Below are 26,774 nucleotides of genomic sequence, written 5' to 3'. Positions count from 1 at the left end.
AGCAGATCTACACAAACACCAAGGGAGGCAGTCCAGCAACACAGAATTTAGGTGGCTCTGTTAAGGGCACAAACTAGGAAAATTACAGAAAAAATATCATTCTAATCACTTATAATCATGATATTTTGTGTCTGTGTAGAAAATAGTTTCATAATTCTCAGAAACAAGAGTAACTTTATTTTTCACAAAAGTGTATTTTTAATTTAGTTGAAGTAGTATTCTTTTAATTTTAATTACAGTCTGGCTATAGTCTTCCTCTGGGACGTAAGTTGTTTATAAAGGCAGCTCAGTGCATCAAAGGCCTGACCCAAAGCTTGTTAAGATCAGTGGAAATATTCCATTGACTTCTAGATCAGGCACGCAGCTCTGAGCCAGTGAAGAGCTGAATCATGTGCTTTGCTTTATGCAACTCAGTAGAGTGAATTCACATCAGTAGAGTGAACACGACTCTTCATATACATAGACATACAGAAGGACTGGTCTCTCCTGAATTCAGTTTGTGTTGTCATGTATGATAGCATATTCATAGACTGATACGTTGAAGAGAGGATGCTAGTATTGCACAGATAAGTAAACTGTCATGGTGGGGTACAGTGTGTAAATCACTGTATCTACCTCTTCCAAAAATATTTTAGCAGACTAACAAACACAGAATAATTGCAACCTGCTTTTACCAACACAAGATCAAAATAGTCTCACGCTATTACAGATGTATTGACATACTACATGTGCTTAGTGAAGGGATGCAACATATTCGTTCAGGGCTGTATCTTACATTCTTCCTTGACTTTACATAGGAGATAATAGCATTCTTCACAAGCAAGTTGAGTTTAAGACATGTCTGAACTGGCTTAGGTTCAGTATAATTTGTCTAGGTGCAAATCATGTTTACACATGGTTAGTGAACAGTTGTAGCCTGTTCTTTTAAAGAAACCCCAGTTCCATTAGACCTGCAGAAGTTTTTCTCTGGAAAGAGACATTAGGAAGAGATGATCTGAGTGGGATATTGTAAGCAACTGCCCTCTTTTTAACGGACTCAAAAACTGGACTTGGAGAGACCTTGCTTGACTTATACGTTGGGGTGATTCTGGGCTGAAGCTGGGGGATGCAGCTGTGCCTTCAGCTCTATGTCCAGGTGGAAGCTGGCAAATCCTGAGAGGTGTGTCAGTGCAACACTGGCAGTATTCTTTGTGGGGGTACGTAAGCTGTTGATGTGCAGAAGAGCAGCAAATAGAGAGCTTTCAGTCACAAGTGCCAGGGTCATGGCCTTGCTGTTTTGTGTAATTTTCCACCCGAAAGAGAAACAGGGCTGGTCTGCATTGTGAAACCCATTTCCTTTGTCCTGTATCCCCTCCTGCTGTATTTTAGGCCATGTTTTCTGCCTTCTGCTGCCATTTCTGTTAACAAATGAACTAGCCCAACACACTGCTTATCTCTAGATTTCAGTTATTTATTACCCTCTAGATTAAACTAATCCTCATAAAGAGGAAGTTAGAGTTACAACATGAATGTGTGTAATCATGACTTAAAATAATTTCATACTGACAGGTGCTGTGGAGTTGCCTTGCTATGTCATTGCTTGCATTGGGATGGACAAACTGGGAAGGAGAAACACACTCATTCCGTTCCTTATTTTAAGTGCACTGATCTGTGTTTTAATTATGTTCATACCTCAGGTTAGTCATGTATTGTTGAAAGTGTTCCTATAGTCAAAATCGATTTTAAAGGCTCTTGTCTGTAGATGCAGCTGCTCTTTCTGAATCATGTAGCTGATTAAAGGTGGTTTTTAAATTGCAGCTATCAGTCTAAGACAGAATTTTGTATTTTCAGTGCAGGCTTCACTATTATTGCTTGTTTAAAGAAGGATCACAACTTTTGAAGGATTTAAATGAAGTTTGGGACAGTGTTACTTCCTGGTGATTTACTTAATTGTGCTCTCTTTCAATAGGAATTCAATATATTAATTATCTTGGCAAATATGGCTGGAAAATTTTCAATAGGTGTGGCATTTGGCCTTATATATCTCTACACGGCAGAACTATACCCAACAATTGTAAGGTAAGAACTTTTGCCAGTTATGTATTTCTTATTACTTTGCTTTTACTTCTTTTCCATTGTTATGCTCTTCTGCTAGATCAAGCAGCTCTTGGCATCAGTAGCAGTGGTCTGAAAGATTTGGGATGGGATGAGTTCCTTGGCTGCTTCAGAGATGTCTAGGGGTCAGCTGTACCATAAATTTTGACTCAGTTTTCATTCCATGTGCATTGATTTCATTGCAGAAGTAGAAGAATACTCAGTGGGAACTAGAAGAATACTTAGTAGTTTCTAAACATTATTTATGCCTTTCTTAGAAGTCCTGGTTTCTTACGTAGTCCTGTGGTGGATGCTGAATGATAATTCTGGTTTTAATCTTAATTATAGAAGCAGCTGAATTTTGCTACAATATAAATTTACATCAGTGTAGCAATAGCTTCCTGGTGTAATTGCTTAAAGACACATGGACATTTTACTGATGTTTTAAGTGGCTGTGCATTTCTAATTGTTTCCTTTATCTGCCAGAATTTTTATCAAAGTTTTTGTTTTATGTATAGATCACTTGCTGTTGGAAGTGGAAGCATGATGTGTCGTGTAGGAAGTGTGGTTGCTCCTTTCTGTGTATATCTGAGAAGTGTCTGGATTTTCATGCCACTTGTAAGTATTTATTTCAATGGTGAACATTTCTGGTTTTGAAAATGCATCCTGAAAATTTCAGGAACCAAAAGCTGAACTTGTATCTTGAAAAGGAAATGGAGTGAACCATTCCCGTTAGAAATTTTAAGTCTCAAAGATTAGTAACTTCATATTGTTAAAAATATGCAGCTAAAGCAAAAGGGAAACTTTGAGTCACTGAAATCTGTTGAAATGGAAGACATAAAAATACTTATGCACTGAATCCTAGTATAAAATTGCTAAAAATACTTTCCATAAAAATATACTTCATCTACTATATAACATTTGGGAAGCATCTTAGTCTGTAGTTATTTACTTTGCAGGCCTAGAACTTCTTGACCTTGCTCCTGATTTATTGTCACCTTTTTTCAAAGGCACGGTTCTTCCATTCTGGAATTCACCATGGGTGGCTGTTTTTTCATTGCATCCTTGCAATAGCCTTCCAAAAGATCAAGAGTATCTTACGCTTACTATACTTGGTCTTCACAGCTGACCCAAAGCTTCCTTTTTGTGTTTTTCATTTACAAGAACTGAACAAAACAATTCGTGAGATAGAAAAAGAGAAACAAATTGTACGTTGATGAGGTTCATGGTGACTTTGACAAGCAACAGAACCTTAGATTCATTAAGCACATTAAGCTCCAGGTCATGCTACCATTAGGTTTTGTCTCATATCAGAAGGTGAAAATGTAACGGGATGTGTCTTTAATCTTACTCTAATTTTGTTTACCAGTTTGGAATTTCCTGAAAAAGTGGAACTGTATTCCTTTGATTTTGCAACTATAAAATCTTCAATTACAGATGCTAGAGATTGGTTTCACATAATTCTTGGGAACTTGTTCCATTATTTAAACTAATTACTTTCAGTTGTTTTGGATTAAAATTAAGAGGATGAAGGAGACCACAAATTAATTTATTCCCTCAAGCTCCCATACCAGCCAAGATATCATCCCAGGAAAGACAAAGAAACATTTGCACAACAGAGTGGTCATGGGAGAGCATTCTTTTTCTGTTTTGCCTTTACTGGCTGAGATAAGCTTTATCTGTGCAGCAGCACTGCAGTTAAACCACAGACGGGGAAATGCTCGAACATGCTGGAGAGCAGTGCAAATGGCAGTATAAACAGAGGATTATTTCAGCTATGAACAATTCTCAGTGTACAAAAAGTATCAGAGTATTTGTAGAGTTGTGTAATAGTTCACAGTGAGTATGTTTTCATTATTAACTCCTATTATAAAACTTTTTTCAGTTTATTAAATAGGCTTGCCTTGAGTTGGAGCATAGTGTGGCAAGTCTCAGGTTACTTAAGTGTTTTGGAATGGAAATGAAATCAAATGGAATACATTTGTAAGTAAACTGATATACATTGTGTTGTTCTGTTGTATACACCACACATTGTCAAGCAGTTACTACTGCCATTTGTTTGAGTCTGTCTCATGTACAGTTATGCCACCTGTGAATAATGCAAGCATCTCATCTGAATGTCTATAAATCTAGAGTAATTTGCCAAGTATGTTTTTCATGTGACAACTTTCTAGCAAACTTACAGTAAAGCAACTGCTCTATGTATAGCCTATTTCTGCTTCTAAGCTGTTAAGAATTATGTTACAGTAGCCTTTTAAAAGGCTTGATTTTTCTCTCAGATAAGCTATAAATTATAAATTAAAAAGATCTCTGCTGAGGTCAGTAAAGTAAATGAATGCAAATCCTTTGTCTTTGATTTTCAGGACAAAATTTAACCTTTTTATGTTGAAATAGGAATTTTGTAGATAAGATCATATCTAGATTAGTTCAGAGCCATCAGATGTGGATATAAATATGAGCAGCAGACTAGAATAATCATTTGTTCTCCAAAGTAAAAGTATTATTTTGTAGGGATATTTAATTAAAATTATCTTTGCTCTAGACTAAATGTATTAAATCCTGATCTTAGACCACTGTGAAGTTAAAACTATTGCTCCACGTAGGGAGGACATAAGAAAAACGGTGGTAAACCTTATTTTGAAGTTTTTCATGGCAGCTGTTAGAAGCTGCTGGCTGTACTGAAATGCTGGGAATACTCTGAGAATTTGACTAAGCAGAAAGTCAGATTTCAAATTAAGACCCTGAAAAAGCAATGAATTTAAGCAGGTACTTCTATCAAATTAACTTCAATGGGACTTAAATATACTTAAATGCTTTGTGCAATATCTTAATCCATAAGCATTTAATTCACTGATTATATCAAAAGGACATTTTGTGATGCTAAATTATGTATGTAAAATAGGACATAAATACAAAATATACACATTTTTTATGAGCAAGCAAAGGGCTAAATTATGTCAGATGCCTCGTGAAGAAGTATGCCAAGATAAGACTGCAGACTTGTTTTGACTAAATGTGAGTAACTTCATTGGTAAGTGTGATTACTGACCCTGAAAAGGTAGATGACATTTGAGAAGTTCTTTCATTCCTATAGTGTGACTTCATTGTTTTATAGGCTCTTTTTTGTAGGAAAGTTTGGAAGATGCTTTGTAGGGGGAGGGAGAAGGAAAATACACTGAATTAGTCAGCATGCAGTAGTTTTCCCATTGGAAAAAAAAAAAAAAGAAAACTAACACGTGATGAAGTTAGAGTTAAGATAGCTGAGATGAAAAGGCAGGAAAGCTGGTGGTGTATACACTTACCGAATAGTGGGGGTTCACAGGGAAATAAGAGGTAGGTTCATGAGGAAGGAAAATGTGAAAAGAATGCAAAGTGTCTAAAAGACTAACCAAAACAGAGAAGACACACATACTTGAAGCACACAGGGTTGCTTTAACCATGTTCAGTTGGAAATCAGTAGTGATTCTGTTCTCATAAACTCCAAATGTATGAGTGTCCATAGGCTTCAATATCCTTTACAGCCCTTAATATCCTCAAATATAAACTTATAGCAACCTAAAGGATGTCTAGAAGAAAGGTTACTGTGGAATAGCTGCCATGTGTCAATTTATCCTGTCTTAGAATCATAGAGTCATAGAATAGTTAGGGTTGGAAAGGACCTTAAGATCATCAACTTCCAACCCCCCTGCCATGGGCAGGGACACCTCGCTCTAAACCATATTACCCAAGGCCTCATCCAACGTGGCCGTGAACACTGCCAGGGATGGAGCATTCACAACCTCCCTGGACAACCTATTCCAGTGCCTCATCACCCTAACAGGAAAGAATTTCCTCCTTATATCCAATCTAAACTTCCCCTGTTTAAGTTTTAACCCATTACCCCTTGTCCTACCACTACAGTCCCTAATGAAGAGTCCATCCCCAGCATCCATATATGCCCCCTTCAGATACTGGAAGGCTGCTATGAGGTCTAACCATGTCTTACCATGTCAGAAAATCACATTTTGATGTCTTACCATGACAGAAAATCACATTTTGATAGTGGAGAAGAGTTTTGACACTCAGAGGTGAGACCTTAATATTTTGGAATTAAGTTTTAAAGATCGCTCCTGCCACATATCTATGTCTACAAGGATTTCCTTCAGTTTGCCAGTCATTGCCACTTCCAATGGTCGTATTACTGCTAGGATTTTTTAAAGTTTATTTTTCATGGTAAAAGCATGACTATTTCATTTCCACTGCAGTTTGTAGTATTTGACAGTATTTTGCTTACTTTTGTATTTTGTCAGCCTCTATATTTTAATAGATGACAGTATGCAACAGCGTGGCTTCTGATTTTTGAAAGGTTCTGCTTCTGCTTAAGATAAGTTGTCCTCTTCTGTCAGAGGGGAGGGGAAGCAAAAGCAGCATGCTGCATGTGCATGAAAATAGCACAGCTCAAGGCTACAATGGAGAATTTCTATTTTAGAGCACCTTTCTGACTTAAAGAGATAAGTCTGGCTTAACTGCAGATGATAGCTGGCCAGTTCTTGTCTCAAGCTGTGTGTTGAGACAGAGGCATAGTGATTCCAAATGTTCTCTCTCACACTTGGAAAGTATTAAACAGACAGGACAGACCTGAGAGTCATCATAGGGCAAGACAAGGATAATACAGCATCAAATTGCACAGTCATAAAATGGAAAAACACTGAGGCCAAGCCTGATGTGCTGTGCAGAAGTTTTTCTATCAAGAGAGATTTGGGTCATTTATAACCTAATGTAGGAAGAATGTCAGAGTTTTAATGTTGTTCTGTATTCAGAGGAGGAAAGTGGGCATTGTTCTCATTGAACAAGTCACAGAAATTAAGGGAAAGATACTCCCAGAGCATGTGTGTGCTTCTGTATCTACCCCACAAAATCCTGATCCTTGCACCACTCATGCTGAAGTAAGCTGTCGTTATGGAGCAGTGTATACCATGGACAAATCCAAGATGTGATCCCACTGCAAATTTCAGTTAATGCCTGCACCCTTAACAGCTCCTTGAAACTGATTTTAGCAAAATGTTCCTGTTGAGAGCTAGCTCATTATCTCCTGAAGAGCTCTCCAGAGCAGAGATATACACTTTTGTGCAACATCAGGCAAACAAGCCATACTGAAGAATTCTGATCTGGCTGTGTGAAGGAGGAACACACACACAGGTACAGGAGGAACAGGTTCAGGAGCTGGAGTATGGATTGAGATTACAGGTGGCAGGGAAATTGTACCTCTGTGAACATGCATGTAAAAATAAATGTATGAAATCCTAGAATCAGTTCTTAAATACATACCTGATAGTAGAAATACCAGATTAAGATATATTTATTGTTTTCTCAAAATGATTCCTCCTTGTGCTGTATTGATCTCTTGCGAACAAAACACTTCACTTGCTCTTCATTAGTTCCGCTGCATAATCTTTCATTTATGCAACAAAAAGGCAGATCTTTTACACAGCCAACATTTAAGACTTAGTCTTTGCTTTAAATTACAGCTCTTTGTGCTTAATTTAAACATACTCTCAAGCGAGACTGAAGATATGCATAATTTGAAAGACATTTCTACCTTTACAGCTACTGTTTATTTCTTCTAGTTGCTTGTTGGGATCATGGCTCTTCTGAGTGGAATATTAACAATAATGCTTCCAGAAACACTGGGAAAACCATTGACTAATACTTTGGTGGAAGCTACAGAAATGGGAAGAAACAAGAAAAGCTGTTCAGAAAAGACTCCTCCAGCACACAGTGGTGCGCCATTAGAAAAGATAGAGATGTTTGGTCAAGAAAACAGTCAGCACTGAGAAATAAAGCAACAGCAAAATGGCTGTTCCCAATTTTAATCAGTAGCTAATTTATAAGATGTTTTTATTCATAAAATGTTACTGTACTATAATATCTGTCCCTTTTACTTTGTTTCCAGTTTTGCCTTTCCATTAGAGCAAGCATGTATGACCTTTGCGACTGAGGTACTGCATAAACTTTGATAGGATTTCTAGTTCCTTACCCAGACTTTAGAAACTTACCCAGACTTTAGAAAACCACCTGACTTGCTGTGGAGAGTTGGAAGGATTACTGTAAATGTTGCAACATACCTGATTACACATAGGTGAAAAATATGCCAATTCTTTGCTTCACGGTTTCTGCTGTTAGATTTGCAAAACCACCACAAAGTGCCCTGTCCACTCTCGTCCTATTGCAGCTGACAGTTACAGGCTTAAGACTTCAAGGCACAGTAAACTCAGGCAGTTATGATTCAGGACAGGAGCCCTAATGTTGCATCAAGTCATATCAATAATTTTAAACTAATTTATTATTCTTTTTTTTTCCCCCAAGGTTTTTTACTAGAAAAGGTGCCATTACTAATAAAGTATTCCGTGGAACAGCTTCAGACTGAAAAAACAATACTAAGTTTGCAAAATGTGCAAATAGTTTGTATATTCATTCTGTTGAATGGCAAATATATTTTTATTAGTGGTTTAGAAAAATGGGTCTCATTCAGGCTCTCTGCACAGAGGTAGACTTCTTAGTAGAGATGGTATCTACACCATTTTCCTCATAGATCAGTTGTCTCTAGCTCAGTTTTTCCTTATACTACACAAAATCAGTTAGAAAAATACAATTTTCAAAATTCTAGCTGGAGGACACTGATCAACACAAACAAAAGTTACCAGTTACTCTTGTAGTTTTAGTCAGTGTCTGCAAATGTCCCGCTGTTGATCTGCACCTGTAGATCAACACTTATTTGCTGGGCTCTCTCTTGCTTGGGCTGTGTGAACCCTGTCATCCCTGATATGAAATCAGAGTTCTTCTCATCTTAGGCACATACCCTTACGCTAGCTGGTACAATTTCATCAAAACAAGTCATCCTTGTTAACTTCTTTGCCATCTACCCCAAAATCTGACATCTATATTACTGTAGACAGCTATTCTATATGCTGTAAAGATTAGTGGCCACATTTTTCAATTGTATCTGCACAGTTAAATTATTTCCAATTACTGCTGAAACCAGAATAATGACTTACACCCCCTTATAAAAGGTTTTTCTTTTCTTTACTGCATTGTCCTAGAGTGTCAAATAGCATTTTGGTCCTGGTGTTAGGACAAAATCATATCCTACATTAGGACTAAAATGCTTCAAAGCAAAAACCAGTAAGTTTAAGTTCAGGGATTTTCTGTGTAATAATTACATGGAAAGCAGAAAGGAATCTTCATGCTTCCTTCAGTTGTGTGGGTGTTCCAGTATTTGCAGAGAAATCCTCTGAAGAGAATGGCATAGAATACTGTGGCTTCTGTCCAAATATATTAGTTCAACAAAAGCATGTGCTTAACCTTACCCGCATGAGTAACCACATCTTTATTCAGAGAATGACTTGAATACATACTTTTATGAGTGAAGATACAATTACTCACATGCTGTGGGTTTTTGTTTTGCTGAAGAACAGACCTAGTATTCTTCCACTGCTTTCAGATCCCCCTCCAGTTCACAGAGCAGAACAACTCTCCTTATCTGCAAGATCCGTTGGCTAACCCTGCATGCTCTGCCTTAAACAAGGGTTTAACCGTGCTAAGGGAAAATGTCATGCAATACACCTAACATGGAATTGAATTGGTACTGTCTGGCATTGCAACCACCCTGCCCCTTGACAGCTCCAAGTAATTGATTATTTTGGGTTTTTTCCACACTGATAACTCCCTCTTTTATTAGTACAAGGTCCTGTCTTAAACTCCTTAGTCTTAAATGCAGGGGACAGTAAGTCTGTTTCTAGCAAGGTAGTAAAGAGCTATTAAAATTAATTTTTCTACTTCCTTACCTGCTGAATAACTGATTTGGGAGTCACCCTACTAAGAACAGACAGTGCACGTTCCGTGTTCCTTTGACTTGAGGGATTCAGGACCCAGTCATCTTTTACTGGTATACATAACATTAAAAAAAGACGAAAGCAAAAACTTACATGAACCAGTGATACTGAGCAATGCTTACCAGCTAAAATCTAATGATGATTCTGAAATACAATGTAGTTTGATAGCTTTTAATCCCAAAAGTCAGTTCCTCCTGTCACTGAAGTCAGTTGGTACTTGGTCTTTGATTTAAATTAGATCTGAATTTCACTGAACTAATGATGTTACTTTTTGCCCTAGAAATAAAATTGTTATCGATCCACAGGTACACCTTTTGTGATTTTATGCCTGAATAGCTTAAAGGATGCCTCGGGTTATCCTATTCTTTAACCTCAGAAAGCACATTACTGTAAAGAAGGAAATAGCATGTGTCTATATGTCTCTGGCATTTCTGTTTGCTTGTTTGTTCCATATGGACAAAAATATGTTTAACACTAGTTACACATTATAAACGTAGTGTTGACAAGGTGAGTTGATGTCTTTCTTTTAAATATTCATAGATTATCTAAATCTTTCATAAGAGGACATTGAGTTTGAGAAGGCTTCTGTCCCTGTGTGGTATATTTAACTGCTGTTGCTCATGAAGAGAATTACTTCTCAGAGTTTCTTATCTGAGTCCTTAAGTTCCTTTATGTTTGCATTTCCCATCTCTATCTTGGTGCAAATTGTGCTGATCAATGTCTCGGTTACATAATGGTTTTATGAGGTAGATTAGGTAGATTAGAATTCTTACCTGTCTTAATTGCTGGTCACTACTGCACAATGACAAATGGTTTTGTCCTAAATTTCATATCATGTTTTATTAGACAGTCTTGCAGTTTGTTAAGGACATACTTTCTGGGTTAAATATAGGAATGAAGGCAATTATCACTGGTTTAACAATAACTAAGGAAAAATAATGACTAAATGTGTTTGATATTTTGAATCTGTATTTTGAAACTGGTAAGATGTATTTTCTACTTTAACAACTCACTTAAATTTCTTTGTGGAAATTTCTATAGTTTAAACATCAATGTAAAAAAAAAAAAGCTATGCAAACTTTGTGCAATCTGTAAAATGTTTTGGGTGGTGCCCCAAATGTTTGAACAAGGGGGTGAATCCTGCCTGAAGGCTGAGGGCTTTTGTGTAATGGCTCTATGGAAAAAACATGGTCTCATATCCCAGGTCTGGGATGGAGTGGAAGACTCATTGGCATTCTCCTGTATCTTCCATAGCTTATTTTTGCCAACTTCTTAGGTGCAGTCACTTATGAAGCCTCCACAGCATTGGGCTCATCAACACGCGAAGCCTGTGAGTGTCTTTTGCAAGGGCTTATAAAACGCATGTAAGCATGATGCCAAAAGGCATTTGTGGCTGCAAACAGGAGGGTCTGGATTCCTTCTATACCTTTTACAAACATCTTAAAGATGCTTGTCTCAATCTCAGAACAGATTTGTAGGGAACAAATTAAATGCAAAGATTATTTTATTTTACTTTTTAAAAAGTGTTGCCAAAAGAACAAGTTTATTCTAGTAATGCAGTCAAGCATTATCTGCATTGTTGCATCTCACATGAAGGAAGATTAAAGCACATCTATGCTCTGGTAATCTAATAATTTTGTACAAGGGTCTGTACCAGGTGCCGAGTGCATTTTGGTAATGTGGAGGAAGTATGTACTCATAGGAAGGTGTTTGTTTGCCCAGAATATATGGATTTAATTCAACATATGTTAATTTTTTTCAGGTGTGTTTATTATCTACAGTTATGTGCAAGAATAAAATCAAACACACGTTATTTAATCTTAATGCTTTTATGAAATTCAATGAACTGTAATCAGCAGCGCTGAGTTTGGTACATGCTCCCTTGCAACATCTGGGCTGGGGCTTCAGCCTTCCACGAAGAGCCCATGGTTTAGGCTGACAGGCATCGTGTGTGTCTTTTCCCTGTTTGTGTTTGCAGGTGTAAATGAAGGTTTGGGTAATGTGTTAGGTGGCGACTATGACAAAATGTGCAATAAAACGTCACATGTTTTGGATTTCAGTTGCAGGATGAATATGGTTCTTTTTTACCTATATTTGTGTAAGCTGACCGGGACAGTAGTCCCTCAGACACATTCAGTACTGACAAAAATGGCTGCAGATATTGTAGAAATGGTATGAGTTGATCAGAAGAGAGAGTAGGTAACTGCAGGACTGACAAAACAATATAACTTGTAACCACTTGGTGTTCAGTGGATGTGAAAACTTACTGTAACTTCATCACACAGGAACTGGAGTGGGCAGACAGTGCAAGGAAAATGAGAGCAGCAGCAATTTACAGCCCTATTTGTGATATGTCCCCTTAGCTCATTTCAGGAACCTATTTATTTTCCACTTCCATTAAGCCTCTAATTAGTGCAAATTATTAATTTTTCCATGCATATTTTATTAATGTTATGTTTTCTGATCAAGTTACACCCATCAGTTGGTTTAATCATTTGTGTTTTAATGACGCTATATGTCCTTGTCAGGTGATTTATGTTTCTCCCTGAAAGTAACCATAATGAATGGTTCAAATATTTGCTCAAGTTGAGAAATTTGAATCATCCCTGATATACCGATTTCAAAAGCACCAAGTTCAATCAAGCTGAGAAAAATCAAGTCTAAAAAATATATACCTCAAACAGAGAGGCATCCTTTTTTCAATATGACTGATACATAAAAATGATTGCAGAGAGGTTTGTACACAAAATCAGCTCTTTCAAAGAAATTACTAACCTGGGTTTGTGAGTAATGAGAAGCAATGGGAAACATCTCATTTAGTGACAAACCAACTCCTTTTTCTGTATTCTTGTCTAGCACACAGGCTTGCATACTGCTTGGGTGCTTGTTTCAGATGAGCAGGATCCAGCTATGGAGTGCTTACAGGCATCTAGGTATTAACATTGCCTCATTATGTTCCAAGTAAAGATGAACTGACTTGCACAGGAATAAGAAAAAAAACAGCACCCAGGGGTGATTCTTGTGAAGATTCTCTCCACAGTCTCAGTGCAGTGATGAGAATGAAAAGCTGTTTTGACTGAAGTGATCAGCTGGTCCACATGCTTTGCGTGCTGTTGCTGTATGTACAGATGCCCTTCGGATGGCTACTGTTCCGTATTTAAAAGGCTATGAAGAATAGGCACCTGCTTGGAAGTTGCATGGCAAATGCTGTTCGACAGCGTCAGGGAGGGAAATGGTCTTGCAAACACTGCCTTACTGAGTCTGCTTAGGGACAAATGCTCAGGCTGTCAAATATTAGCCAAAATGTCCTGCTAATGGCAAATGCCCTGGAGCCAGGAAGCCTTGGCCTACAATTTCATCCCAGTGATCCTCCAGACAGGTTCGCTTTTGACAAATTTGTGGGTTTCTGCTGAAAAGGCTAATCCAAACAGCCCTGCCTGGCTGTGCTCGTTAGGCATTTGCGGTTTAGCAGGGATTCATTCATCACTGATCTTTGATGACTGAAATGATTGGCCCCAGGGACACGCTCGTGTTGCTGCCATCCTCACTGCTAGCACGACTGCACAAGCACTGTGGCAGTCCTGGGACAGCTTCAGAACACAGTTAACTGCTCGCAGGAGAGTTAAAAGGACAACGTGTTCCGTGCAGGGCAGCACCAGCGCTGGAGCGCACGGGGGAAATCACCCAGGAAAAGTTATCAGCAGGCAGCGAACGGCAAAGCTCCGGCAGCGCCAACGCGCGGCGGCCGGGCCGGACGCTGCGGGAGAGGTGCCAGCGCTGGACGTGGCCTTTGCCTGGGCACAAACAGCTCCTTCATTAGCAGAGGGACGGGGAGCTGGGTGCTCGGGGAGCCACCTCGGGGAAAGGGAGCTGCGAGCAGCCCCTCAGCTTCCTCCCCGGCAACGCGCTCCGTGCTCTCCTGCCCTACTCCCCCGCGCTTCCCGGGAAGGTGTCTCTTGCAGCAGGACGAGGGCCTCCTCCTCACCAGGTATTGCCTTCTCTGCCCACTTGTTTGTTCTGTTTTGGTGGTTTTTTGGACTACTTCCAGTCGAAGAGGGAAATGTTAGAGAACGGAGCCCTTCTCGGCCGGGGGGGCCCGCACAGTGACCTGGCACAAACCAGCTCCGTCAGCTCAGGCAGGGAGGGGTTCAGGCCACAGACAGAGGCAGCTGCGCAGTGTGAACGCGGTGGCTGTCACGGGTGGCTGTGGCGTGAGCCGCAGGGTTTGGCTGGGGCTGCTCTGCCTTACCCTGCCCCCCCCACGGGGGGAGCCAAGGGCCTGCCAAACCTCCTCCTCTCCCTGCTTCCCCTCTCCCCGCACAGAGAGGCAGCAGGCTCAACAGCGCCCTGCAGGGAAAGAGGGTTGCAGACCTCCCTGGGTTTGGGGAAAAGCAAGCACATTGCTCTGTGTGTAGGTGCTGCTAGGGGAGGTTACTGCTGCTGGTGGCTCATAGGGTGGGTATAACCTGCTGTCCTTTAAGAGGTGTTTCTTGTGCATGCATAGGGGAACACCTATCTGAAAGAGGAGCTGAGGCCTCCCTGAGAGCCCTGGGGTCTCCGGTGATGGTGGATCAGACTCCTGCTTTCTGGCAGTGGTGCTGTGTGTGCAGAAAGGCTGAGGGGATCCCAAGGAGTTTCCAGAGTTGTTTGGTGAAGAGAGCGCACCCTCGCCTTCTTCCTGGGGCAGGTCCCAAATGTATATCTCACAAAGCAGCCCAGATGATGGAAGAGAGACCAGGTCAGAGTCAAAAAACAAAACGGGCCACCTCCTTAGCAAACTCAAGAATGGCTCAAGCTTCATGAGCATCTCTAACTACCTTTAGCAAAGAGCATGACAGAACCCCACTCGGGTCAGGCAAAAGGATACAACACTTCAGGAGCTTGTAAACTGGGGGAGTGAATAAGCAAAAGAGTGAACTGCAAAAAAAAGGAAGGGATAAAGTGTTCCACATTAGACACGGACAGGGTCAGTCGGTGCAGCAGCCCTGGTAGATAAGGAGCCCTCTATGGTAGTTCAGAAAGGCTGGAGCCTTTGCTCCCCGGTATTGTAAGCTTCAGGAGATCCAAAGCAATGTTTCACCACTTCTATATAGCGAGAGTCAATAAGAAACCCAATCCCTACAGGGCTTCAAATGTAACATGTTTTGGTTACTTCCTGTTTACCCATTTTCTGGTCAGCAGTTCAATTGGGCTTTTTCAGCTGCTTATTTGCATGTGTAAAATGCTTTGCTTAGTAGGTCAGCCAGGTTGCAACACAAGCTAAGAGTATCCAGCCTGCCAGAGAAGCATGCACATGGAGTTGAGCCATAGGGAGAAAAGGGTATGGTAAGTGGCTCTGTCTGTAATGCAGTGATGCCAAAGTGAGAGCATTTGTGCAGCTCTTCCAGCTGAGGGATGCCAGTATCCCAAGGTCTGTTACAGCTTGGAGGAACCAAGGGCCAAGAGGCTACAGCTGCAGCTGGCAGTTGGGTGTGCATGTTTCTCTGTGTATAATAGAATCACAGAATCACATGGTTGGGTTTGAAGAGACCTTAAAGGTCATCTGGTTCCAGCCACCCTGCTGGGACAGCTTCCACTTGACCAGGCTGCTCCAGGCCTCATCCAACCTGGCCTTGAACACTGCCAGAGGTGGGGCAGCCACAGCTTCTATGGGCAGCCTGTGCCAGTGTCTCACCACCCTCACAGTAAAGAACTTATTCCTAATATCTAATTTCAGTCTACACTCTTGTCAGTTTAAAGCCATTCCTCCTTGGCTTATCCCTACATGCCCTTGTTAAAAGTCCCTCTCCAGATTTCTTGTGTGTGCATGTATGTGTGCTGTTGACCAGTGTATTTATGCATACTGATCTATCCACTGCTAGAATGATGTAAGGCTGAAGGTTGGTGGCACTCAGTGGTGATATACATCTACATGAGGCAAAAGAAGATAAGTACCTGCTTGCATCACATGAGGCTGACACTGTCAGCATTGTCAGTTGTGGGAGTTGGATCATTAAGTCACATCACAAAGTACCTCAATTTAAAAAATACCTATTCATTCTGGGAGGAGCAGGAGGGCAGCAGGGGCATGAAGCCTGTGTCAGGCAGCTGGTGTCCTCTTTGCTGGGGAATTACAGCTCCAGGTGGCTTTGTCTGGCTTCTGTCCCATTCTGACACTAAGAAAAGACAGAGATAAGCAGTACCTGACATCCTTTGCCTGCCTTCCCAACACCTACTGAAACTGATTAGCCTTTTCAACACTGATTTTTGCAGCCCCCTCAGCACAAGCAAGTCTGAGGGAGCAAGAGATGTCACCCTTGCTGGCACTAAGCTGCCCTGCCACATCAGCTTAATACCGTTTCTCCTCCTGTGCTCTCCCAGAAGGTACAAGGCTCCCAGCTGAGGCAGGCTGTGCAGGACAGTCCTGCAGAGGTTACCTGCAGGTCATCAGACAGTTACCTGCAGAGGTAAGTGGCTCTGCAAAGCCCGAGCTGCGCTTGCTGATACAAACTGCGTAGCTCCTGCTTTGCAGCCCGTCAGTTTTTGGCACATTAACACATTAGGGCTTGATGTGCTCCTGGGCTGCAACAGTAAGTGCTTGAAAAATGATGAGTTCAATAGGTGCCCATCACAGCCTTCTGAGCCATTCCTGCAGGCTGCAGACCCACCAGCAGCCCCTCCTCGCCCTAGCTGGCTTTTGCAACATCGAGATCAGTGGATACAGAAAACACCATCCAGACCGGGAAGACCTGTGAAACCTGACCCCTCCGCCGAGCTGCAGCTCCCCTTTCTCCCTCAGCAACACCGAGGTCACTCAGGAAATTCAATCTCCATCACCATTCAAGGGCTTGTACGAATGAGAGTGGCGAGGGACAGTGAAGAGCACATCTCTCGCAGATGCGTAATGTACCTGTCACGTATGTCCCAGGGGCAGCTGAAAAAGCAGGACTCTGGTCATCCATGAACAGCTGGGAGGCTCGCTGGGCATGCTAAGAGCCACATGCTATTTCCACAGCTGCCAAGGCTGAGTGAGAAGGTTTGTTAATAAAAGCGTGTTTAGAGACCTCTCTCAGAACCAATTTTCCTAAGTATTTTTAGCATTATTACCCCTCCCATTTCTTGTTGCTAATATCTCCCTTTCCCCTTTCTCTTCCTTTTTCATTTCTCTTCCCCTTCCCCTTCCTTTTCCTTTTCCCCTTCCTCTTCCCCTTCTTCCCCTTGCCCCAGCCCTTTTTCAGATGCGGTTTGTGGGCAGCAACCCATGCAGGCCAGTGATTCTGGTTGAGGTTCAGAGTACATTCTACCTCTGCTCTGCATCTTCTTTCCTACTGTGTGGGGGAAACTTTTACAGTCAGGTTGTAAAAGATGTAATAATTAACAGGAAGAAACTTAAACTTTGCCCTTGGAAGAAGAGGGGTTGTAGCAACCCTTGGCTGTGATGCAGAAGGAATGCAATGATGGGCAACAATGCCTGCTTCTCTCTCTCTTCCTACATAGTAGAACATCAAATTTTAAGTAGGAAAACCTCAGGGGTGAGAAGCTGTGTGAAGAGTTGTGAGTAAGGATCTCATAAATAAACCTGACCTATCATAATCCCACACAGTCTGCTTGCCTGAATTTACATCAGACGCCAAAAGCCACAGGAAGATGAGAAATCAGCCTGTCCTTAAAACTGCAGGCACTGGTTTCCAGGAAAAGTCCTTAGAAAGCAATTAGTAAGGCTGGATTTCGACAGTCAGGGGTGAGTGAGTACCATAACAGGAAGCAACACCATAAGGGGGCAAGACCAAAGGTCCATCTTGCTCAGCATCCTTTCCAAGAGTGAATATTGGTAGAATACTCCAGGCAAATGTTAAAACCCATAGGCCAAGGAGATTCTCCTCCTACATCCATGCTCAGCTTTTCACAGTGATCCCTTGAAGGAGCACCTGAGACAGCAACTGCATCCAAATCACCTGTTTCAAAGCTGCTGAGGGATTTATCGCCCCTGAGATTGCCTGGTCTCTTTTGGACATTTAGTTCCTGCCTTCAGGGAGTTTGCAGGGTGCACTGAGTTGCACAGTTCGGTTGTGCTTCATGTCTCCACTGGTGTGAAACCTGCTGGGTGGCTGTGGCCAGGCACGTAGGCTGGCAACTCCCTGGGATGGGCAGCCAGGCGATTATTAACCAGGAGATGTGCACCGCTCATTAGGACAGGTGCCAAGCTCCCAGACTTGGTCAGGACTAGGGAAAGCAGACATGTTGCACCTCCTGGAGTAGCGATCAGCAGTTGAAGAAGCTGAGGAGTAGAGTGGAGCTACTCCAGGACATAAAGCAAGGCAAAGAGAGGCAAATATACAGGCTCTTGGGGCAGCAAGGCTGGCTGGTTTCTGGGGACCACCATGTGCTGCTGGGAAAGTGGCAGCCTCAGATCCCCACAAATCTGTCCAAGGCAGGGGGTCACACTGGCAGGGACAGGGGGCCAAGGATAGGTTGGAGACCTCAGGTTACTAGGGGCACAGAATCCCCTAGGGTACAGGTAGCTTCTCATACTTTTCCCACCAAGGCATCATTGCCCAAGCAAGTTTTATATGTGGGAGTGTAAACAGTCAGGCTGTACCCATGAAACTGTGCATTGTGTTTCATAGCTAAACCTCATGCTTTCTAGGACAGACCTATGCAGCTAACCCAGTCCTCAGGGTCAGAGGGGGAGCCCTGCACAGCAGAGGAGCTGAGATGCATGTTAAGAAAAACATCATCCATGATGCACTGAACTCTTTGCTCTGCATAACGAGTTTGCCTCCTGTGCAATTTGCTTCTGCTGCCCATGCAGTGACAAACCTCATTGCTGGAGATCCTGATGTTCAAACAACCCTTTTGCTCCTGGTGCCTGAAAGCTGATTTCCCCAGAGCTCCGGTTTTTGCCTCTGGCATGATAGAAAAATTGATGGGTGCCTCACTGCCACAGGTACATTGAAAAAACCTTGCCCCAGATTGCTAGTGCCTAAACACCGGTGCTGTACATACAGATAGTTCCCTTGCCTTTGCTCTTGTGCTGAGGATGGGGTAGTGGCTATTGGAATACGTCTCAAAAATCTGGATATGTGATTTCCAAATGCAGGGTAGGTACTTCTCTCCTCTGGCGCTTCATCCTGGGGATGGCAGCACCCAAGGTTGCAGTGGTTGGTGCGGGAGTCATCGGCCTGTCCACAGCACTGTGCATCGTGGAGACTTATCCCAGCTGCTCTGTGACCATCCTTTCAGAGCAGTTCAGCCCCAACACAACAAGTGATGTTGCAGCTGGGATGCTCATCCCTCACACCTACCCAGGTATGTGTAGCCCAGCATGGTGCTGCTCATGGCACCTCATGCAGCTGTGTGCTCACATGTGCAGAGGTGCACAGAGGTTCAGGAAGAAGAGTGCCATGACCTGCGTTCATCAACACTGGATCGTGTATTTCTGTTCTTTGCATTATTCCTCCCTGCATGGTTTTGATTTGGTTTTGATTACTTGCAGACACACCGATCCACGTGCAGAAGCAGTGGTTCAAAGAGACCTTTACTTACCTTTTTGCCATCAGCAACTCATCTGAGGCATCGGAGGCTGGCATTCACCTTGTTTCTGGGTAAGAACAGCCCCCTGGGGCAGCCTTCAGTATGTTTGTACTGTGTGCTGGAGCAAAGAGGTCTTCCTTGCCAGATTTCAGTCGTATTCCTTCACAGAGTAACTCTTATGACCATATTCCCAAGAAACTGAATTACAGCTGCTCAGATATGATGTATTTTGAAGCAAAAATCGTTCATAGGTGCACACAGAGAAATCACTCAAGACTGGCCAGCACCAAATGTCTTTTAATAACTTACGTTTTCCATACTGTCATCCACCGGTTGCTTGCAGCAGAGGTGGTCTCTATAGGGATGGGGCTGCAGGATCTTCCAGCTTCAGCAGCTAGGTATAGGGATGCAATTGCAGGGGGGGTGTTGGGTTTTTTTTTTATAATGCCTATTACGTGCAGAAATTCACCTCTTGGGAGTGTTGAGGTTGGTCACTGTAGCTTTACAGGTACCCAGAAAGCTGTGACCAGGTGTGCAAGTGACCCTATGTGCAGGTCCAGCCAGGGTGGCTGCAACCATGGTGAGGGGACTTTGTAGTTCTACGGCTGGAAGTATATGCAGTATAGCTGGAAGAACTCTCTCCGTTTACCATGGTGTGTCACCCACAAGCTCAGCTGTGGCAGCCCTCTGCCTGTTTGCCAAGGCAGGTATTGCAGTAGCAGACAGCAATATTCCCTGTTGCTGTTGAGCTTGCTGAGCTACACTGATGTGTGGGAAACAGGTTCCTGAATCCCTGGGTTTGTGCAGAAATTGCTGTGACACATAACATGGCAGAGCAATAGCACTAAGTTTTGCAGCTTTTGTCTTGTGTCCTTTTAGGTGGCAGGTCTTTAAAAACACTCCCAAGGAAGAGTTACCCTTCTGGTCGGATGTTGTCCTGGGATTTCGACCAATGTCCAAAGCAGAACTCCAAAAGTTTCCACAGCATCAATCTGGTCAGGCCTTTACAACACTGAAATGTGACTGTCCGCCCTACCTGTTGTGGCTGGAGAAAAGGTTGGTTTTGCTGCAGGATGCACACATGGAGAGAAACACAGGCAGAGGGACTGGGGGCAAGCTGGGGATTTCTTGAGAGCCTTAGGTTTGAGCAAAACTGGCAAAGGGCTGTTTCTCACTGGGGAAAATGCAGCAAGTTCTCCCTTGGGGAGAAGCACCAGAAATAAATAACTGAGTTTTCAAAATGTGAAAGGCCCCAGTTATGCAATGTCGACTTTCTACCACTGTGGCTGTACAGTTGGGCTTAGAGCAGGAGTGCCTCTGGGCATAGAACTGACACAACCACAGGGCCACACTTGGCCAGCCAGACCTGGGAGGTACATTGGACACCTGCCATCTCCTAAGAAAACTTGTGGGTGCTCCTCATTTGTCAAACTTCCCAAATAATACCCCTCTGTTCTTGAAGATACATCCAACCCCTGGATAATGGGCATGTCTAGGAAGATGTCTTATCTCTGAAGCCTGCACTTAAGAAGTAAGATGGACCAATTAAGCTCAAATTTGGTCAACAATTGGACTAATTTCTTAATCCAGACAGGTGAAAAATGGTCAAATAGCATCATCTTGTAGCAAACCTTTTGGAAATGCTTGGCTGTATAAGACAGTTGGTGCCCTCACTCTCATGAGTTCATGCCTGGATTGACATAAGGTTAGAAAATCTGCCAGTTTCCAAGTTTCCCCAAAATACGTGGATTTTAGATAGCCATAGGAAAGTCAGAATGCAGATCTAAAAAGGTTTTGACACCCGGCATGTGCATTTAATCCACTTAAGTACCCATAAAGTGAGCCAATAGCTGTCTCCTCTTGGGAGAAAGCAATAGGCTGCAAGCTGATTTGAGGTTAAGTGAAGAGACGTGTACTGACACCATGGTACAAACTGCCAGCTCAGCTGGCTTCTTGCATGCCTCTCATCTCACTGCAAAATGTGAAAAACCGAGTCCTGTTCTAGCAGCCAGCCAGGCTGGAAGTACTCCAGTGCTGTCAGTGCCATGTGAGGTCTTTGCTGTCTCCTTGGTGCAAATGCTCCGTCATGTTTCATTATCTAACTGAGTTAGAAATATCTGCTGAAGCACAACTGAGTTGTACAATGCATTTAGTATCTTCCACGTGATTTCTGCTCTCATTATTCCTGCTATAGCCAATTTAATTCTCAAAAGATGTAGTCTAATAAGATGATCAAGCTCCTTTTCTTTCTCTTCTCCCTGGTGATGAGAAGTGAAAGCATATTAAACATGTAACTAATTCTCAAACCCCTAGTGACTCAAGCAGTATTTATAGACCATTCTCCTGGCAATCCACAAGGAAAATTGTCTCTTTGCCCACCCTTCTTGTCCAAAAATGGGCTTCAGGAATTTTTTCCTGCTTTCTTGCCTGAATTTAGGAGTTTTCAGTTTTTTTATTGGTGTACCTTTTTATGTCATGCTGACAAAGTCCCAATTACAATACTTATGAGCTCTCCCAGCAACTTGCCCAGCCAGAGCTGCTGCATGAGACCTCCCCTGTTCTTCCCAGCCAGCCTCAGTGTCTTGCCGAACCAAACCCTCAGAGCATCAGCTGTGCCTTGGATCCTCTGCTAACTCACTGCTTTGAGGGAAACCACTGGGTTTATAGTCGGGTTGATCACTTTGCCAGCTGCCAGACTATTGCAAACGACAGGATCTCCTACTTGGTACCCCCACTAAAGACCCCCAGCAACTGGATCCAGCTGGCAGGATGCAGGGCTCCATCTCATGCCAATGTTTTTCCACAGGGAAGGGCTTCAAGCTTCAGACAAGTTTTGGGTGGAATTTGGCTTGAACGTGAGGACCTGTCTGTCTGCCTAGGGTCTTATGCCAGACCCTTGTCTAATATTGATCAACCAGATGCATCTTTTCCAGCCCAAGTATGCTAAAAAAAAAAAATAGCTTTGATGAGATCAAATCAAACAAATAACATACATAAACCTCACAGCATTATTTTTTTTTTGCTTTTTGTCCAACCTGTTTGGTTTTGACCGCTATGTTAAAGGCAATCTGTCTCATTTACTGAATGTCCATAATAATTACATGAGGGTTTAGGGATTTCTTCTCTGCCTCACTTCTGCGGTCTTTTGCAGGTTGAAAGCAACCGGTGTCCAGATGTACACCAGAAAAGTTGCAGACTTGTGGGAGCTGCATAGCAAATATGACATCGTCGTCAACTGTGCGGGCATTGGAGCCCACCAGCTGGTAGGGGACAAGAAGCTCCTTCCTGTCAGAGGACAAGTACTCAAGGTTCATGCTCCTTGGGTGAAAAACTTCATCCGGGATGGGGATGGCTTAACTTACATCTACCCAGGGATACACAGGATAACCCTGGGGGGAACCAGGGAAAAGGAGAACTGGAGTCTCTCCCCTGACCCTGGCACTACCAAAGACATCTTTAACAGATGCTGCTCCCTTGAGCCCTCACTGCGGGGAGCTCAAGACATTCAAGTGAAGGTGGGCTTGAGGCCATCCAGGCAGTGTGTGAGACTGCAGAGAGAGGTCTTGAGTCAAGGAAGAGTTAAGCTCCTGGTGGTCCACAACTATGGTCATGGTGCAGGTGGCTTTTCAGTGCACAGGGGCACAGCCAAAGAAGCTGCTTGCCTCGTGGAAGAGAGCATTGCTGCCCTGCAAGGCTCCTCATCAAAGGCCAAGCTTTGAATCCCAGAGGCTCCCTTTCCATTTACAACAGGCTAGTGTGGCATCTCCTAGTAGCAGCTTTGGACTTTTATTCCATTACTGGATAGAAGAAACATAAGATACCAGTTTGTGCCATTGCAGAGGCTGAGTGGTATCTCACCTGGCTTCCAGCTGCTGCTTTGGAAACGCACGATGAGTTGATTCAAATATTTGTCCAGTATTTGATCCTCCTCCATCTGGCATTGTTTCTGTCCCTGAGCATTTCTTCTAGCCTCATGTTAAAGAGAAGGCAGGATATTTAAATATTCTTCACATAATGGGGGTCACATTGCTGCAGTATTTAGCATTTCTTCATGTGCAGCTGGAGGATATCAGATGCACTAGGTTCTCATTCAGTAAAAACTAGTTGTTTCCTCTTGTGCCAAATCTAATCTAGTATTGCCTTTACTCTTGCCATCTTGGTAACAAACTTTACAATTTTCCATATGTTTACAAGGAAAAGAAGATTCCTGGAGTGCTGCATTTCAGTGCTCAGGGTCAGCTCTTACAGAAAGCAATGATAGTGCACAGTGACCAGGCAAGTGTGATTTTAAGAGCAGGTATGGGACACTGATTATTGCATTCGCCCGTATTACACCTCAGGGAGCTTAATGAAAAGCTTTGAGAGAAGGTGCCCTGTATGAGCTGTGGGTTTACACATCTTTTCTCACACCTGTTTCCAAATCTCTTTTCTTTGTCCCCAAGCCCCTCAGATTTTGCTCACAGACACAGATCAAGTTTTCCTTCCAAGAGCAGCATTGACACAGCCTATGTTTGACAGAGGGTTTATCAGGGTGGTCTTGGGAGTGCAAGCGTCTCCTACTATGCATTGGCACTGGCTGCTTTCCTTGCAACAGCTGGTATGAATGAATCTGAGACAAACCAACAAGGATCTTAACATCAGCTTCAGAGGCCACCAGAACCCAGACACTCCATGGCACAGGCTAAGTGGGCTTCTCAGCAATTCCCCAAGCGTTTGATGTGGCTGAAGGTAGTCGCTCCTAAATCTGAACTTACTGTCGAAGTATAGGTCTGACAGGGATTAAGCCACTTATTAGATCTTAACTGGCTTATTCAGAAGGATTAACATCCACTTTTGCCTAGGGTTTGGGGTTTTTTTACCTTATAGTTACAAACCAAATCAAAGAATTCATGTAAGTAAAATGAACTGATAAATAAAGTTCTAATAATAGAGCAAAGGTCACTTCTCTAGTGTTCCTTTCATAAAGTGTTTTCTTTCATTTGTGATGACCTGACAGGGCCAAGAAAGGCCACATTCAGGCATGGCTGCCACCTCCTGCTGTTCTCAGGGGGTATGAGGATGGTTTCTGTCACAAGGGACACAAGGGACAGCTGTCAGAAGAAACATCACCAAATTAACTATAAGTCAATAAGCACCTGGGATCAGCTTAAGCCAGCCCTGCCTTCAGCAGCCTTGCCCTCTTCTCCTCAGCTCTGAAGGCTAATTCTTCATTCCCCCACCCATCATTTGTCCTTTCCAGCAGTACAAAAGGGCAGAGCTGCTGCTTTGGCAGCAGTATTGGCGTAAGGCTTGTCAAACTGTAGCTTTGTCCTCAGCTAACATGGAATGTAAAAATACATGGGAAAAGGTATGAGACCGTCTGTGGAACCTGAGGGTGCACAAGTCCATGGGAACTGATGAGATGCAGTTGCAGGTCCTGAAGGAGCTGGTGGGTGAGTTGGCTTAAGCCACTGTCCTTCATATTTGAGAAGTCGTGGCAGTCCAGTGAAGTTCCCACTGGCTGGAAAAAGGGAAATGTCGGGGTTGTTTAGGCTGGAGAAGGCTCCAGTGATGATGATTTTTGTAGCTCCTTGCAGGCTGTTTTGCATTTTACTACCTTGAACAAGCTGGTACCGCCACAGACTGAGACACTTCACCATTTACTGCCTGACTGATGGCTCTCTGAATTAGCCCACCGATCCTTACAAGATGTCACTGGTGACTTCTCTCTACTGTGAAAAACAGATGATTTATTGTTACCTCGTCTCTCTATCCTATATGCAGCTGCTGACTCATGAGAGGATCTTCCCTCTTACCTCTTGGAGGATTAGCTTCTTTATGAACCCTTGGTGACAGATGTTACTAAGGGCTTTCCAGAAGCTGAGTAGATCATACTGAGTGGTTGCTGTAGTCTGCAGCTTCACTGTTTCCTCTGAAGCCGTAAGAGGGTCATGAAGCACATCTTCATAGCTCCTCACTGCAAAACTCTGCCAAGTCTTCCCTCTTGGTATGTATCTCTCCTTGCAACTATTGTATTACCATGGCTTTTACCATTTGCCTGTTACCAGTATTAGATTTAGTGGTTTGCATTTCTCCAGATCCCTCACAGCACTTAAAGCAAAGCAATGTCATGAACCATCCTCCTTTTTTTCCAGCTGTTTCAAGTAGAAGTTTGTACACCAGTCCTAATAGTGCAACGGTTTCCCATTAGCATTCCTTAAAATCTGCTTCTCATGAATTTGCTACTCTCCCTTGCATCTGTTTGTTCTAAAACCTCATCTAATGGCCTTTCAATCTGAGGCAGCTTCTCTGCATTATTCCCTTAACAAATAGCTCTGCCGTTGGAATTTCACTAAACTTTTCTACACTGAATGCAGACACAAGTAATCTGTTTAACTGCTGTGTTAGGACTAGTTTTCTCTCAGGCTCCTTTGTCATGCTGATCATCTGCTGACTGCATATCCTGGTCACCTGCAAAACCTTCCAGCAAGCCCCTGCTCCTGCTGGGGTAGAGGAAGCTTTTTGTCTATTAGCAAGTTATTTCCTCAAAATCTTTTTTTAGCCTGCCTTTCTGTTTCTGCTTTTAATTTGACAGAGTTCATGTCCTTTTTCTCATTTGGAAGTGATCTATTTTGGTTCTTTGCCATGTAATTTTTTTTTATGCTATTACAATGAACCAGTAATTATCTTTCTGGAATGTCTCTGATATTTCAATATCCTTACATAAAAATCAAGCACTTTAGACCCATATCTTATATTCAGACTGATAGCAGATAGAAACAAGTGTACATTCAGCCTGTTTGCTCCACTTCCTGTGCCCTGTTAAAAGGGGATTTATTTGTCCAGATTGCACCATGTCATTTCCCGCTTACTTGCTGTTATTAGGAAGTCAAAATGGCACCATTAAGGACATGCCATCATGAACTCTTGCTCCTTTCTGCCTGCTCACTTTCCCCATCTCCAGAATGATATTCCTTTTAAACCTTACTGTCTCACATAGAGGTTTTCTTCCCTGCCAAGGTGATGCCACACAAGGGCTGAACACCCTACTCGGATGTCTCTGCTTTTTGTTCCAGAAGCCTTCAACTTGCCAAGAATATGTCCTAATATTTTGGGAATAATCACATATCCCTCTCTCATTTTTCTCCCTAGGCATGGCAAATTTAAATATTCTAAAATATATCCATAGATATATAGTGACACTGCCCTGTGCCAACTATACATCTGCCTGCAAAGGTGAGTCATGCTGTTTCAGTATCTGAAAGCTGGCTCACTGACACGGCCTGCTTGGCTTTTAGGCAGCTGAAGTTTGTTGAGATGAATTCTTTCTTACTTCAG

The 26,774-nt window shown here is 42.7% G+C and overlaps 2 protein-coding genes across 2 annotated transcripts in view; both read left to right on the top strand.

The window, feature by feature from the left end:
- SLC22A16 (solute carrier family 22 member 16) overlaps positions 1–7,931 on the top strand; it is a 30,953-nt gene extending 23,022 nt beyond the window's left edge. The window contains exons 5-8 of the mRNA XM_061366820.1: positions 1,549–1,676; positions 1,949–2,058; positions 2,592–2,691; positions 7,680–7,931. Coding sequence (XP_061222804.1) covers positions 1,549–1,676; positions 1,949–2,058; positions 2,592–2,691; positions 7,680–7,886 — 545 coding nt within the window. The 3' untranslated portion in view covers positions 7,887–7,931. The remainder of the gene's footprint in view (positions 1–1,548; positions 1,677–1,948; positions 2,059–2,591; positions 2,692–7,679) is intronic.
- A 5,704-nt stretch (positions 7,932–13,635) lies between these two features.
- On the top strand, positions 13,636–26,318 carry DDO (D-aspartate oxidase). Its single transcript, XM_061366817.1, has 5 exons — positions 13,636–13,932; positions 19,024–19,232; positions 19,420–19,528; positions 20,337–20,513; positions 22,609–26,318. Exons 2-5 carry the CDS (start codon positions 19,061–19,063, stop codon positions 23,174–23,176), a joined length of 1,026 nt encoding a protein of 341 aa, XP_061222801.1. The 5' UTR covers positions 13,636–13,932; positions 19,024–19,060; the 3' UTR covers positions 23,177–26,318.
- The last annotated feature ends 456 nt before the right edge of the window (positions 26,319–26,774 follow it).

This window comes from Neopsephotus bourkii, unplaced genomic scaffold (assembly GCF_033783945.1).
Source record: "Neopsephotus bourkii isolate Nb327-2 ecotype Australia unplaced genomic scaffold, CSIRO-AGI_Nbou_v1 NB_1358, whole genome shotgun sequence".
NCBI lineage: Eukaryota > Metazoa > Chordata > Aves > Psittaciformes > Psittacidae > Neopsephotus > Neopsephotus bourkii.
The sequence above is the reverse complement of the archived record's forward strand: the minus strand, read 5'-3'. Positions and strand labels throughout refer to the sequence as shown.

Coding starts and splice junctions, on each gene's coding strand:
- DDO (XM_061366817.1), top strand. CDS start 19,061: ATGGCAGCACCCAAGGTTGCAGTGGTTGGTGCGGGAGTCATCGGCCTG. Junction 19,529..20,336: donor GGCATTCACCTTGTTTCTGG/GTAAGAACAGCC, acceptor GTGTCCTTTTAG/GTGGCAGGTCTTTAAAAACA. Junction 20,514..22,608: donor CTGTTGTGGCTGGAGAAAAG/GTTGGTTTTGCT, acceptor GGTCTTTTGCAG/GTTGAAAGCAACCGGTGTCC.